Consider the following 16,078-nt stretch of genomic DNA (forward strand, 5'->3'; position numbering starts at 1 on the left):
ATACTTTCCGACATTTGATTGGTCAGTTCACATGTCATTTCAGGTGACGCTTCGTTGCTTTATATACTGAAAGAGGTTAATTTCAGCAGATTGCAGACGATTGGACTGGAATTAGCAGGGATTTTGTGTCAGTGAACTGAAATACAACAAAGTTTCGAGAGGCATCTGGTGAACAATCAGAAACACTTGAACTCGCGGAGGCATCTGCAGACGCCCACACATTTTCTGTTTAGTTTCACGGAAAGCGAATTTGTTTTTCAAATAACTGGTAACGCATTTATTTTTAACTGTTCCGCTGTTTTTAGGTGGCTTTACAAATTTCATGAGATATTTTTGAGCTTGTATTTGATTGGTTTACCACTAGAGTTTAGACTTTGTCAGTTGTCAAGTATATACTAAGGAGAATGTCTAGCAAGTCTGAATCCCTCCGGCCAAGACTCTGCTCTCTGGAAAAAGGAGCAAACGGCTACGGCTTTCATCTCCACGGCGAGAAAGGAAAGATAGGCCAGTTTATTCGGCTGGTCGAGCCAGACTCTGCGGCAGAGAAATCGGGTCTGCTCGCTGGGGACCGGCTGGTGTTCGTCAATGGAGTGAACGTAGAGAACGAGAGCCACCAGCAAGTGGTGTCCCGGATAAAAGAGCAGACCACCGTGCTCAAACTCGTGGTGGTCGACCCGGAGACCGACGAGCTCCTCAAAAAACTTAAGATTGTGTGCCTGGAAGAGTACGTGACCAGCGGCATCCCCAACCCCAGCGAGCCCGAGAGAGAGACCGGGGAGAGCCGGCGCCAGGAAGAGGTGATGTCGGAGGAATCTGCTGCGGTGAAGGAGAGAAACGGAGGGACTGTGACTGGAGAGAAACTGAGTGTCGGCTCTGACAAGGTAAATTAGATTAAGCATGATGAGTCTGTATTGTTTTATTTTAATTGAAAAGAATAAAACATTACGAGGACATATATTTAGGGGGCAAGGGAAGTGAAAGTAAACATTAAACCTCAGCTGGAGTCTAATGTAATGGCAACTGGCTTTGTTATGCAATTATTATACAGTGGTTAGAGACCTGTTTTTATCACGGAGGAATAAACACGTTAATGATATGTACAAATGTTCTGTTTTTGGAACGGCTCAGCGGCGGACTGTTTAAACAAGTCCTGGTGTGAGGCAGCTTGTCTAAGATCGAACAGGCTGAACAGTACTGATTACGTCAGGACTGCTACCTTAGCAAGAATAAAAAAAAAGGCCACACCATAGCTGCACTGATATTGTAGTACCGTGTGTGGCTGAAACGAAGCTACAATATACTGCCAGTCAGTCTATAGAGCAGGAAGACGGTCCCCTGTATGTCCAGCACTGCCGCTATAGAGCAGGGAGACGGTCACCTGTGTGTCCAGCACTGCCCCTATAGAGCAGGGATACGATCCCTTGTGTGTCCAGCACTGCCGCTATAGAGCAGGGAGACGGTCCCCTGTGTGTCCAGCACTGCCCCTATAGAGCAGGGAGACGGTCCCCTGTGTGTCCAGCACTGCTGCTAAAGAGAAGGGAAACGGTCCCCTGTGTGTACCGCACTGCCCCTGTAGAGTAGTTTGGGACAAACACCAATTGCAACATGTTTTAGTACAAATATTTGTTGGGAATAATGCGGAGTAAGCAAATTACACAGAAGTACTGCATGTTATATATGCGCATTCCTTTGACATCAAACCTAACGTGGTTTGACGGCTTGCTGCCTGGCCAACTGGACGAGGTGGAGACCCTCCATACATAACCTAAATTAAGAGGTGGAGATGGGATGGTGGTGGGTTATGATTAAATCGAAACGCAAATGAGGCAAGTGAAGAGGGTATTTATTTTGCTAACAGTCTTAACTAGCTAATGTGTAAATTGAATGATTTCAATTTGGTGACGCAGAGATTGGTGTCTGACCCTCCTTCCGAACTTTAACTTCACAGAGAGCACCCTGTGGGTCCCCAGCTCAGACTCCATGTGTAGAGCCACAGTACACTTCAAGAACATCATAACGTTTGTGGTTTATGTTTATGACAATTTTAAGAAAGATGATGTTGGTTTGACAATACTGACACAAATTCAGGTACTGTATATCTGTAGTGCAAAGGTTATGATCTGTATGTGTTAAAAATAAGCTCCATCTGTTCCAAACAGGGCTGTTTTAGCCGTGTACAGTCAGTTTGTAACTGTGTTTTTCAAACTTCTGACTTATTATCAGAGTATGAACCAAATTACTTATTTGCTTGCCAAAATAATAGTAAGCAAAGAAATAACCAGCCAAAATGAAATGACAAAGACTTCAAAAAGTGCGAGTTTCCCTGCCTTGTACTTGTCAGTGGGGAGAATGAAATAACATTGAAGCTTTCTGTGCAGATTACATACAGAGAGCTGAAGCACAAAAAAGCCCATCTGGGTGTAGAAAAGACAGTTCCTGCACTGAGGGTGGTGCGCTGGGCATATTTCTGGGAAGTGAGGCATGGTGAAGGGCCACTGTCCCAGTTTCATTGTAGTCCAGTTCACTGTGCTTACATGACTGCAGATGCATGCTTTTCCATTGATGTGCATACCAGATGAGAGCATGTGGAAGTCCCTTTATGAGAGTGATTAAAACCAACAGCAGCTGCTCCCAGGTACGAGCAGGGCCATCTTGCTATAATGTTTGAAGTTCCAGCCTCAAATTCTGTTTTTGTGGCCTGCTGTATAGCAAGAAATCTGATAAAACCACCGCCCTTCAGGAACTGGATTTCAGTGGGGTGGTTGTCCCTGTGGGGAGATGGCATTACCCAGCGTCTTTCCTCTGGGCTGGTACTCCTGTTTTATAGCAGCTAACCGGAGCTTTTCTAGTCCTTGCTTCCTAACCTGTACCAATAACTTAACTTAAAACTAAAGCAGAATATTGTGTTTTGCTTTTAGATTAGCTGTTTTGCTGTAGCAAATGGCAGGGAGAAATGATCTACCTGTATGCTATATGCAGGTGCAGAGTGATAGGTAGTGCAATTGCAAGCCTTGTTTCCTAGGTTTAAGGGTTCAAAAACATTAGTCCGTGAATTCTAAGGTAAAACATATTAAGTAAAGTATACAGGTGGCAAGTGCCTTGCGCTGCTTGCATTAATGTACTCAGACGTCTGGATAAAGTGGTTCTACTTTTATTTCCGTCTTTAAGATTGGAAGACATTTTGCCATGCCTTCTAGAACAATTCCAGTTGAAATGTTATTTTATATACACCTAGCGTAGCAGTGGATTGCAAATAATTAATGCTGGGATAAACATTGTTGTCATGTCCGCATACTCTAAAGTCTTCAATAACTATAGGCTAATCTCCTGCAACCTACCATTCAGGTAAGTCTAGAGAGAGTTGGTGCAATTCAGTTACAAACATGTCTAACTCTTCATGGTATATTCTAGAAGTTTGTCAGGTTTTCATGTTGCACATAGCACCGAGACGGCCCTTGTCATAGTTGTGAGTGATCTGCTTGATAAGCTCTGACTCGGGCTTTCCATCAGTATTAATAATTCTTGATCCAAGTGCTGCCTTTGATACTGTAGGCGTTTTCCATCCTAGTGAATTGTCTTGAAAGCACAGTTGGACTGTCTGGCCTTGTCCTGTCCTGGTTCAAATCTTATCTTTCTGATAGGTTTCAGTTTGTCTCTATGGGGAGGTAAAATTGGCATAATTGGAAGTTGTCTGGGGTGTTCCACAGGGCTCCATTCTAAGTCCCTTGTTGTTTTTGTTATATGTGCTACCATTGGTTGACATTATGCCAGTGGGATCACAGAACCAACTAAAAGGAAAGGTGGGATTACATGAGCTCAACCCTTGCAGTCTCCCGTTAAAAATTAAACTAGAAATTATGAGTTTGGGGGTCATCTTTCATCCTGATTTCTCATTTGAGACTCATGTTAGGGAAATTACTAAAGTATCTTTTTACCATTTGAGATATATAGCCAAACTTAGATCAATTATTTTCATTTCTGATGTTGAGAGACTAATGCATGCCTTTGTTTCATCTAGAATTGATTTTTGTAATGCACTTTTTTTTCTGGTGTGCCAAAATGTGTGGTATCCCGCTTGCTGCTTTTTCAGAATACCGCCGCTAGAATTCTGACTAAAACCAGGAAAAGTGAACATATTACCCCTGTTTTGGCCTCTACACTGGCTCCCTGTGCAGCATAGAATTGATTAAGATTTTATCGTGAACTTACAAGGCCCTGAATGCATTTGCATCTAGTGATTTGCTGGAGTTACTGACCCCATATCTTCCAAACCGCAGAGATCACAGGATGTAGGGCTGCTGGTTATTCCTAGGGTCAACAAAAGCAATATGGGAGTTTTCAATGGCTTTTTCTTGTACAGCTCCTAAATTATGGAATGCTCTATCTTCATTTTGAGCACGAATATGTTGGTACTCTACATATAATGAAGTAATATTACTACAAGTGCACAGGTCACCAACATTTCTGTAGCTCTATAGGTTTTATGGGTGTGGTTTGCCAAATATTTTGTTCGCAATATTTATGGCTTTACAGTATGTTAATTAAAATTTAGGTCATACGGCATAAGTTAAATAACTAAATAAAATGTTTTTAAAGTTCATACTGCAAGTTCCTTTCTTTCGTAGTATGTTTTGTAATTCATTTTCCGTTAAATCACAAAATTGCTGTTAAGCAGTTTTTCATTCAGCCATTTTATCTTGCGTGGAGGTGGAGGGTGATCTTTTGTAAAGGAGTGAGACTGACAGATGGAGACTTTTGCCCGGTGGTGTAAGGATGCAACTCATGCAAACAATTCAAAACCCAGGATTTTTACAGCTATCCCACATACACATAAAATATGGATTACCACAAAATCCAAAGAATATAAAAACATTGCTAACATTTGACATGTGGTACAGTAAAAAAAGTAAACTTTGACAGAGATCGGGCTGGCGATCTGAGAGAGTTGCAATAAATTGATGGCATTTCCTCCCTTGTTTTTTCGCTTCTTTAAAACACTAGACATTTTGACTGTCTACTTCAACCAGAGTGCTGTTGTCATCTGACTGAAAGCCAAAATATTTCCACACCAAGCTGCTTTGGCATTTGTCATGACTGCTGAAGTAATTAATTATCCCAGAACGTGCAGGGTAGTTGGTCACTTCTGGCAAGCGTAAAATGTTTTTAACGCACACAATTAGTTTTGTATTAAAAGGTAATAAATAAATAAATAAAATAAAACACGGTATTGAAAAACCGCGATAATTGAATATGTATTTTACTCTGATTGATTAGGTATTGTAGGATTTTGGTATCATGATATACTGTAGGTATCAATATACTGCCGAACTATAATCTATTGATTTTAATCAGTAGATTTGGGGGGGCAAAAATAAGCAAGTACTGCTGAGCGCAGCAAATATATATAATAAATAAATAACAGGTTTTCCAGAGCTGCTTTGTTAAAAAAAAAAGTGTTACTATTTTTGTAATGGTAAACCCACAAAATGTAGAATATTTACTAACTAAGCATTTATTAAGTTCAAACACAAGTAGCACTTAATGGCAGAACCAGCCCCAGTGGCATATCTGCACAATGCTATACCTATAATTCCAACAAGCAGCTTATTAAAGGGAAGTGCGAAAGAAACACAAAGAATAACATGTACAAAAGATTTATGTCAGAAGCATTGGTTTTACCTTGCAGTTGCAAATCTCTAATTGCAAATTTTATCACCTTGTCAACCTAGCATCATTTTTAATATTGCTAGTGAAAAAAAGATAAGCTTTATCAACCTAATTGGTTTTGAAACTCCAAGTGTTCTTTCTTGCTGCTGTGTGGCATGAAAGTCCTCTCCTAAGGACTCAAGGTCAAGTCAGTCAGTCAGTCATTTCTTGGTGGGTGTGTAAAAGAAGCATGTGCTTCTATCGTGACTCTGACGTTGTGCTCAGCAGGTATGTTTTGAGTCCTCTCGAGCTTGAGAAACTCTCGGATAAGGAAGGCAAAACCTTTACTACTGTATGCACTTGGCTAAATACTCTGTTAATCTCTCCCATTTTAATTCCATGATTGATTGATCAGCCGAGTCCCCTGCACTTAAATGAAGTAGCGGATGTAGGGTGCTATTGACATCAGGACTTCCTTGTGTTGGCATATGCTGCTTTGCTAAAAGATGCTTTGGCAGACAAAAGATTAACACTGATACCTGAAGTATAGTTACTCAATTTCAGCAAAGCTTCTTTATGAGCATGTGCTTTTTCATGTGCACTAAACCCCTGGCCTTTTTCCAGTTGCAGAACCCAACCGATACTAATGCTTCCTCCTTAATTAAATGTTTTTTAAAATCTGTGATTGTGGCTGGTGTATGTGTAACATGCTATATAAATGTATTGTTTATTTTATAATTTTTTTTCCCCCTGCTATTTGCAGTGCTTTGCGATACTTTTGTGTAAAAAGCACTCTATAAATACAGTAAATAAGGCCCAAATGTTCAGCCATTCGACAAGGGTGACAAAATGCTTTTTCCTGGTCTGAATCCCACTTTATTCAAGGAGCCCAGGTGTACCAGCTAGATTTAAACAACTTCTGTGGTCCCAGAAGTTGATTTTGAAACCTTAATATGGTGTTTTGGCAATGCCCTGACATTAGCATCCACTATATTTACTTGAGTCTGTGGTTTTATTTGTACACAAATGTCTACATGATGCACATTTCTGCATTCCACTTTACTTGGGTTAATTGAATCCCCGAACTGATTTAACAGATTTTAACACTGTTTGTGTTGGCTGCGAGGCCTGCAAGATGCTGCTCTGTTACCAGCTGACCCAGGTGTTTGTGTGATACTCTGTAGCCCTCTGCGCTTGTGTGATTTTATGAGGGGTGGTTACAGGTCCAGGTTAATCTTTTCTTCTCTCTCTCTCTCTGGACTCTGCTCCCACTCTCCCCAGTTTATGATCTTTGCATCCTTTTGATTCTGTGAGCTTTCCCATGTGCAGCTGCTGACAGCAGGATTTCAGCTCTAAATACTGCTGATGATGCACAAGAAAGCAGCCTTGGCATGCCATTGATTCCCTGTTACTCTGGGAGAGTTCTGTAGATAAGAAGCACTGTGCTTCTACCCTCTCATTCCAATTAGCTGCATCACTACTTGTACTTCTGACCTCTCATTCCAGTTAGCTGCATCACTAATCTTTTAGTGGTGCAGTCGGCACCCTGATTTCATATTTGATGATCGCACAGGCATTTATCAACAGTAATCGATGCATTTGATATTCATTTTTCAAAATAAATAGCAAACATTATTATTTTTAAAACTGATCCAATAACGAAAAGAGTTGTTGTGCATGTTAGTTTAACAAAAAGGCACAACTTCTTATATTCAAATTATAATAACACTTCTTCTGATTTTATATTTAAAAAAAAAAAAAAAAACAAAGGACTTGAGTTTAACAACTGAAAAGAATAAGCGTGTGTCAGCATCAGGTGTCCCTTTAACATTATAATAATAATAAAAACTATATTTTAACAGAATTAATTTCTATCTGAACTGTGGTTGTCCATTAATGTTAACATTTTATGTCCAAAAGCAAAAAATTTGAATTAATCTCACTAATCTTGATTAAGTATCGTACTAAATTCAGCTTTTTTTTTTTTTTTTTTTTTTTTTATTAATATTGCCATGTAATCCTAACATGACGTGCTTTGATTTAATAGAATAAAAAAACAAGCAAACAAAGTATTGCACGAATTTTAAAATCAAGAAACGTGAATACAATAGGCCTACTTCTGATTTGGCTTGTCCAGTGTAGAGACCTTAAGTGTGTATCCTAGCAACATGCTAATGTACTGTACTAGCACTAAAAGAAGAGCACTCACACACTCAAGGTTTTAATGCAAACCGGCAACAAGAGACTTCATACAGGGTTCTAATTTTAATGCATCAATTCACCGATACGACCCCGTTCACACTTGCGGTTTAAGCCTTATCTCGTGTGAACGCTCGAAAAATGAAAAGGTGGCCCTGGGCCTGGTGAAATTTAGACCAGCTTTTTGATGCGGCCTAAAATAGGCAATGCCGCCTTAGGTCCGGCCTATCTGTATATGTGAACCCAACGCAGGCCCTGGGCCGGCCTTAACGTGTCAATGCAGTGATGTAGCTCAAACCGCTCCCCTATTAGGTCGAGCATAGTAGATCAAACAATATAGGTTTTAAGAGGTAGCAGCTGGGACGATACAGAAATTTTATTTAACGCTTGTTAGGCGTGTCAGGTCAAATTTTTATTTTCACACGCGCTGTTAATTTTACACACGCTGTTTTTAATCCCCCCCCCCCCCCCCCCCCCCCCCCCCCCAAGAGTAAAACAGGTTTAAAAGGTATTGAATTGCAAAAGGACAGTCCTGCATCTCCAGCCAAGCCCCACCCCTTGTTTGCTGTATTTTTCACATACCTCTTTATAGACGTAGATACTGATAAATCCTCTCCTGATCACTTGTTTTATCACCAAGCTCCTCTATAATGCGATCCAAGTCATTATTTTGTTACTATCTCCTCAACATCTCAAAAAGCTCTGCAAATGTCAGTGATGTTCTTTGAGCGCTGGATGCAGAAGCAGCTACCTCCTTTATGACCACGTTATCTCTGTGGATCAAGGGGCTATCAGATACTCCCTTTTGAGTGGAGTTTAGAGATCCCCCTGCAGGTTTGTCCGAGAACTCTGAAATACTGAGCAGGAGGCCAGAGATAAACCCACCACGTATCTTGGATTTTATGGAACCTACGGCCTCCAGCCCGGAAAAGCAATGGGAAATGCTCGGAATACACTGACACTTTTGACGATGATGATGGGTCAGTCATGAATGGTAAGTATTTCTTCATTGTACAGCTTTCATTAAATATATATACACACACACACACACACAAACATTTCAGATTGTAGCTAAGATTGTAAATCTCAATATTGATAAATAATGCATACAATATTGCATATTCAGTCACCATTAATATAATAATCTGTATACTAATATAATGTACATGTCCTTGTTTGCTGCATTTACGCATGATCCAACACGATCGCTTCTTTCCACAGTAACTGACTGCACTGGCAATACACGCCTTTATCGTATCTTATGCAGTAAGTACAGTACCAAGTGTCTTGCAAAAAATAACTGCCATATTTACGTTTGGAAATTTCCCAGCTCGATCTCTGACTTCTAAGAATGCGGTGTTTTCGTCACTGTTTACATTCCCGGCAAGCACTTCATCGCAATTTAGGCTTCCTTTTCAGCCACACATGTGAACGAACTTAGTTCCCCTAAAACCTCAATTGTGAACGGAAATTTGAGACGGCCCAAGGCCAGCTCGGTAAGTGTGAACGGTAATCGAAGCTGTGGAAATTTAAGGACAGGGTGATCAATAATCGATGCATCGATTTTTAATTGTTGCACCCCTACTACTTGCTTCTACCCTCTTCTTCCAGTTAGCTGCATCAGCATTAAGGGCTATCCAGGACATTAACCCACCTTTTACAGTACAGTGCAAGATTTTCAAAGACGTGTTTAATCAGTGTAGTTTAAAAATAGCTCTTACTTGAGATTAATCTCTCTTTGTGTGAGAGGTCACTAGGATTTTCTTTTTTCTAGCTTCCCTAATATCTGTCTTTCCTGAACTGAGTTACGGGGCTGTAGGGTTTTTTTTTTTTTTTTTTTTTTCAAACTGTCACGCAACTTGTGGCAAGGTGGTAAATATGTGCAAAAAAAAAAAGTCAAATGAAAAAGAACTGTGATAGATGGATAGATAAAAAAAAAAAAACAGGATCAACACAACAGCTTGAGTCTCTATTAAGTCTGACAGCAAAAAGTAAACAAACCAGATCTTGTGTGTGCACACATAGTGATCTCTATGGAACGCTGTCTGGGTCAAAACGTGTTGTGCTGTTTTAGAGCGAGTCAGAATCTCGTGGGACAGAAAAAAGGCAAGCACCTCATTCTGAAATGCCTCGCTTAAACAGTGCCTGACTTGCTGGAAATGTTGTGTAGTTATTTTTATGTATTGTACATTTTAGTTTTGACTTATGTGGAATGAACAAGAGCCAAAATGGTGCCCCCCCCCCCCCTTATTTTCACAATGCCATTTCCATGTTTTTTGTTTGTTTAAAATTAAATTCAGTTTTTTGTGTTCAGTTACACAAAGGCACAAGTAAACCTTTTTAAAAAGGTTATTACTTTATAAAAATGTGTCTGTGGCCACTGTTTAATGTGAAGAAACATTAATGGCGAGGAATGAAAAATAAAAAGGAAAAAATGCAGTGTCAACTTTTATGTACTGTTTTATTTTGGAAATAAACAAAAAAAAATGTTTAACTTGAACTGCTTTGGCATCCTTTTAGTTTTTTTGTTAATTCACTGGGGTAAAGTAAGGCCTACACAACATTCTTTATTCCTGGGATATTTTTTTGCTTTAACGTGCTACGTAGTGTAAAGTCTTGCTGTAAGATAAAGGGACACACACAGGGGCTGCTTTGCAGTGAGTTTTATTACTTTTTGAAAATGAGCGAATATCTAAACATGAAAATCTTTTTCTTCCCAGCATATATATGCACAAACACCATTTTAAAAAAACAAATAACAGTACCAACATTTGTTGAACATCTCCTTTCTTTTTTTACATAGCGCTATTTTTTCCTACTTCCGTGTTTTTTATTTTCTGCTGTTTACCATAACACACTGGTTTCAATTTAGAGGTTTTTTTTTTATTTGTCATTTTTAGCAGCTTTTATCCAAAGTGACTAAGAGACTAGAGGGAGAACTATGCATCAACTGCTGCAGAGCCATTTCGAATAGGACCTTGATTTTACCTCTCGTCTGAAGGATGAGCTCAGATTTCAACCAGGAACCTCCTGGTATCAAGCCCTTTCCTTTAACCACAGGATCAACAAAAAAATTTGGTCACTCTTTGCAGTAGGACTTCTGGAATGTTTCATTGCACAGTCAGTAGGGTCACATTCTGCACCCCTCAGGCAGAGAGAGTTCACACAGAGAGAACAAATAGATTTTCAGTCATAAGAAACCTGTCCTGCAAAAGTAGCAACCTTGCTTCTGGTATATCAAATAAGTAGGAGAGACGGGTACAGCATTATAAAATCCAGAATCGATGGGCGCACAAACAACATTTCTGGTCACGTGAGAGACCACATTGGGCGCGCCAGCACCCTGTTTAAAAATCTGTGCTGATGGAATTGACAGTCTTTTGGTTTTAACTCCATTCAGTATGCAAGCATTATTAGCTAACATTATTAGCAAATGTAATCCTTTTCACTGTCCTTGATTGCACTGCTGATGTGCACAGTCAAAACACATCCAATACATATCTGCATTGTATCCCAATGCTGGCACCGAATTCAACTTGCTGTTATTGCTGAATACCATGTTTGGGAGTTTTAAACATTATTTTCCCTTCATGCTAGAAAACAAACTGACAAAATTAACCTAATCTATTCTTGATTTTGGGATTCTCTCTGCATCCCTGCTCAATTTGTAAATGCATTACTTTAGTGAATCTAGGCTAAGCAGTGATTAAGGTGCTTGGAATACTCCGTCACAGTAATGATTATGATGTAAATACAGTCTAATCAAATAGACCAGCAGGTCCATTAAATCCATGCTGTACTGGAATGAAAAATTCAAAAGGGACGCCAGTTCCCAGTTTGACATTGCATTGCTGGGAAAGCTTTCCTGTCACTGCATTATTAGAAAGTGCAAATCTCCTTAAGATTAGTATCGCTCCCTCCCCACTTGGAGTCCAGAAAGCTTTGTGTTGCTATGATGATGGCAAGGTGAAGAGGATGTTCCAGTAGAGGAAGGAAGGAGGCCTCTGAATCTCAGGGCTTCTGGTGAAGCCTGGCCTTTGCAGTGCGCTCTCAGCTTAACCGGAGGAGCTTCTGAAATCAGAGGTGCTTTTTATTTAGTTTTGTATCGAGTGGTTGGAGAGTTGCATATCCACAAAGGGTGACTGGAGGCTGGTTTTAGTACTTACCCCTCTACTCATTTACACACGACACAAAGGAAAATTTAGCAAAGCTGATCCTGTGAATTAAGATTTTCATTGTGCCACACACTGCATATGCCTGTGGGAGCAGTTTGGTAAATCTCTCTCTCTTTCAGCCTGTGCTTCTATTGATTTTTAAAATGGTTACACAGGTAGTATCTAAGTAGGATAGTTTGTCTCGATCACACAGAAAGTACAAGAACACAGCTTCACTGACTGACTGGGAAGGAAGCGGTCAAATCAATTGAGCAATGAGTGGTTTTCTCACATTTTAAATTTATAACCTGTAGTAAAATTACATTGATCTATGCACAGTGGCCTAAACTCCCCCCGTTTGTTCAAACCCTCAGTAAATATGAATTAATTGTGATGTTTCAATGTGAAGGCAGTCATGTGTGCTTAACCTCAAAGATCAAACCGGAGTTCATGTAATTTTGGAATATGTTACTAATCTGTAAGTGTCAAGAAGGGCAGGTTTGTGAACCCAGTTCTGTGATGTGGAGTTTGCTGCCTCGGGGCAAAGCAATGCTGTCCTAGGTTAGTTGCACCCCAACACTTTGCTGTCCCTCACTGATTTGTTCCTGCTCAATGGCTTGCACAAGCAGCCAATATGGTTCCGTTGGCTGCAGTTCAGATGCGTGTTCAGAATGCCTTATTTTTCTTGTGTATGCATCCACCAGTGTATTCTGTTCTGACTCTTGACTTCCCTTCTGTGATCTGTGATTTAAATCATCAGCTGAAATGTTGGTCTAATTAACTTAATTGCTGTTAGTTTTATCTTACACAGATTTGGTTTCTTACCTCCACCCTTGGCAGTGTTACTGACTTTCTTTGTTCCAAAATAAAATGGCTATAAATTATTATTATTTGAAATCTATTAACAATTTTATAAGCAAACTTTGAGCGTTGCTTTTGGCACTGTGACCACAGCAAAGAAAAGCTTGGAAGGTTGAGGGGCCAGGGAGGTAAAGTGCAGGAACCAGGGCTGACTCTGTCATATCCGTATATGCCCCGGGCTGACTCCGTCACATTGGTACATACCTGTTTACTCTGGTTATATTAGGTACATTTCTATAGATTTTAGATTCATCCAAGTATATTATGCTGTGTTCATGGTTTTGTGACTAATATTTGCTGAGCAAACAGGTCTAACAACCTCTGCTGTACCAATCATGTCTTGGCTTTTAAATTGAACAGCTCATGTTATCCAGAGGCTGAACCCCGTCCCCCATCTCCCCTCCAACTCGTGTTATCCAGAGGCTGAACTTCATTAGCCATCGTGACATTAAAGTGTTGCATAGCGGAAGCTGAAAGAAATGTCCCAAACCCTCTGTTTGGGATTTTGTTTTGTTAAATGTCCAGACGACCAAAAAGAAGTTGAATGCAAACTGTGCAAGCGAGTCTTGATGTATCATGGATGCATAAACAATCTCTGGGGTATGGTACTATTGTACTATGGTACTGTTATCATATACACACGTATTGCACAATAACACAAAGCAAATTAAATATCTACTTGCTGAAGCGGTTTTTATTTTAGCCAATGAGGTGTTCACGTATGGCAGCAATACACCAGCAAAATCCCCAAGGCATTGACGTCGACTCCCTAGCAACAAGCTTCAAGTTGCTGTTGGGAATGGATTCTTTCAATGCAGTGGTTTGTGCATTTGAGAAAGGAGAGGAAGACTCATGAAATTAATAGGAGACTGAAGTTGATGAGAAGCAATTACCCTCCGCTGTAAGAATTAAAATTGTGTGCTGCTTTTTAAAGGAAAAATGAGGAAAAGCAGGCTGCGTAGAGGATTTATTCTGGATCCTGACGCACCTGATAAAATGAGGGAGTGATTGTACAGTAATTTTATTTGTTGGCCTATTTTGTTTTTCCATAGGTCATCGATATAATGGATTTATTTTGGACCCCGGCACCTGATATATCGAGTGGGTGTTTCATCAAATCTAATCGCAAAAAGTAAACGTTTCTCCAGTTGAACTTAAAACTATACATTGGTAATTATTTATGTCTAGTCACACTGTCGGCGAGGTTCCCCCACAAAAGTTAATAAAACATTACAAATATTACTATCTTGACAACAACTGGGGAAAACCAAGAATAACTCTTTACAAGTCTAACGTAACAGTCTGTGCTCTCTCCAGAGCTTATTTTCTGTTTTTTTCAGAAATATTATGGCATCCACATTCTCCGGTTTCAAAGAAGAATGGAGTTTGTTCACAAGCATCCCTGCTTTGCTGAACACACGCTCACTCAGGACTGATACCAAGGCTGCTAGGTTGGGAAAGCCTGTCTGGATATTTTTCCACCAAATCAATAACTAGTCATTTTAGTTCAAGTAGGCGATCAAACATATAATAAATTGTTCCACCTTGTTTTTATGTCCTGTATTACTTGAGTGGTGCTTTTTCTGTGTTCAGCATTTCTGTTTGTTTCCAATTTAAAGCACTTGTTGCCATCTCACTGTTTTTAAAATGTGCAGCCAGTCTCCTTGCTGCTGCCACTAATGTATGGACTTGTTGTACATACTCCAGGCTTTTCTGAATGCAGAGATTTATATTGTGCACTGCACAGCTCAATGTGCCACGCTACCAAAAAGTAACACGGCACGCTGGCTTGCAGAAAGCAAAGACATTGCTCTGCAAACGTTGGCCACGTTGTCATGAAATACTTTTGTAGCCACTTCAGACTCTGTTTATCTGATGGATCGCTTCTGCTAAATTCACAGCTGTCTGTCTTGTGTAATTTTCGTGTCTAAATACTTTTGAGTAGAGCTCCCAGTTTTGCTTAATGTAATGGCGTAATAAAATAGTATTAACCAGGCAAATGATTATTTTCGATGCATGGTTCGTTACAAAACTGCCTCTGCAATGTCTTTGCGCTCTCTCTCTAGATAATTAGAGCTGTCACTTGATTAAAATATGTGATGGGTTAATTTCTGGGCATTAGTTGATTTAATCGGTGCATGTTTTAAAATAAAGGTAATGGTCTTCAAAGCAGGTCCTGCACAGTAATACGTAATAACAATAATAAATAAATAAATACAAGACACTAGTATAATAGTGTTTCCCCTAGAAAATCAAATGGGGGTGGGGGTAAGTTTGTTATTTTTTGCACAAAGTGCAGATGTTGTCTGTGCAGCTTATTTTTCGTGGCTTGTAGAAAAAAACAGCCATGGCCTTCTGATAATCCTATTTGGAAACTGGAAGTCAATAAATTCAATCTCTTTCACAATTCCCCCCTCCTCCTCCCCCCCACCTCCAGCAGCTTGGCACAGGGTTCCCAGATAAGTTTGATATAAACTACAAGCCCCAGTACAGCTCATCCACACCACATTGTCCACAAATGCATGTGATCCTGTTGTTGAAATACTAATGCTGGTACTATATCCTAAACAATATTGCAAACATGAAAACAGTTTAATATTTTTTAAAGTTATTCCACCAATCTAATTACATTATCAACCCACAACTCCTTAATATTTCCGGCGCCTGTGTTTTTAAAGTAGCCCAATTCTGCTGGAAAACCGTGGACCAGGCAACACTGGCTTGGCATCGGCTCCAGGTTCTCCGCTGTAGCTCACTTGATCAAGTCCTTGACAGGGTTCGACACGATGGCGTGGTGGCCCGGGGCTGGTAGAGAGCACAGTTTGGCTAGTAGTTATGAAGCACCACAGGCCCGACTGGGTCGGTTACATTTAACTAGTATAATATATACAGTGCTTCTGGTTCATGAATCCAGGAAAATGGGCCAGTGTGTCCCAAAAAGCTGAATTTCATTTACAAGCCATTTTTAAAACATAACTATGAACTAATCCAGTGGTCCTCAAAGGTCCTTAAATTATGGGTCGTGAACACAATTCTGGCGGGTCGTAGGGAGGGAAAATAAAGAACGCTTTAAACACGTTTTCTAACAAAAGCGCCACAGCAGTCTGACAGTGCTGCTCGCTTATGCTGTGCGAATATTTACAGTGGAGGCTTCATTATGACAGTGAAAAAGGGTAACGTTCAGCCGCCTTTGACGTCAGTTTCACACAGTGAAAACA

At 40.0% G+C, this 16,078-nt stretch overlaps 1 protein-coding gene across 1 annotated transcript in view; it reads left to right on the forward strand.

The window, feature by feature from the left end:
- Positions 1–79: 79 nt before the first annotated feature.
- The window catches only part of LOC121295671 (Na(+)/H(+) exchange regulatory cofactor NHE-RF1-like), a 109,473-nt gene continuing 93,474 nt past the window's right edge, over positions 80–16,078 (forward strand). The window contains exon 1 of the mRNA XM_041220630.1: positions 80–881. Within this exon, the coding sequence (XP_041076564.1) occupies positions 405–881 (477 nt within the window). The 5' untranslated portion in view covers positions 80–404. The remainder of the gene's footprint in view (positions 882–16,078) is intronic.

This window comes from Polyodon spathula, chromosome 20 (assembly GCF_017654505.1).
Source record: "Polyodon spathula isolate WHYD16114869_AA chromosome 20, ASM1765450v1, whole genome shotgun sequence".
Classification (NCBI taxonomy): domain Eukaryota; kingdom Metazoa; phylum Chordata; class Actinopteri; order Acipenseriformes; family Polyodontidae; genus Polyodon; species Polyodon spathula.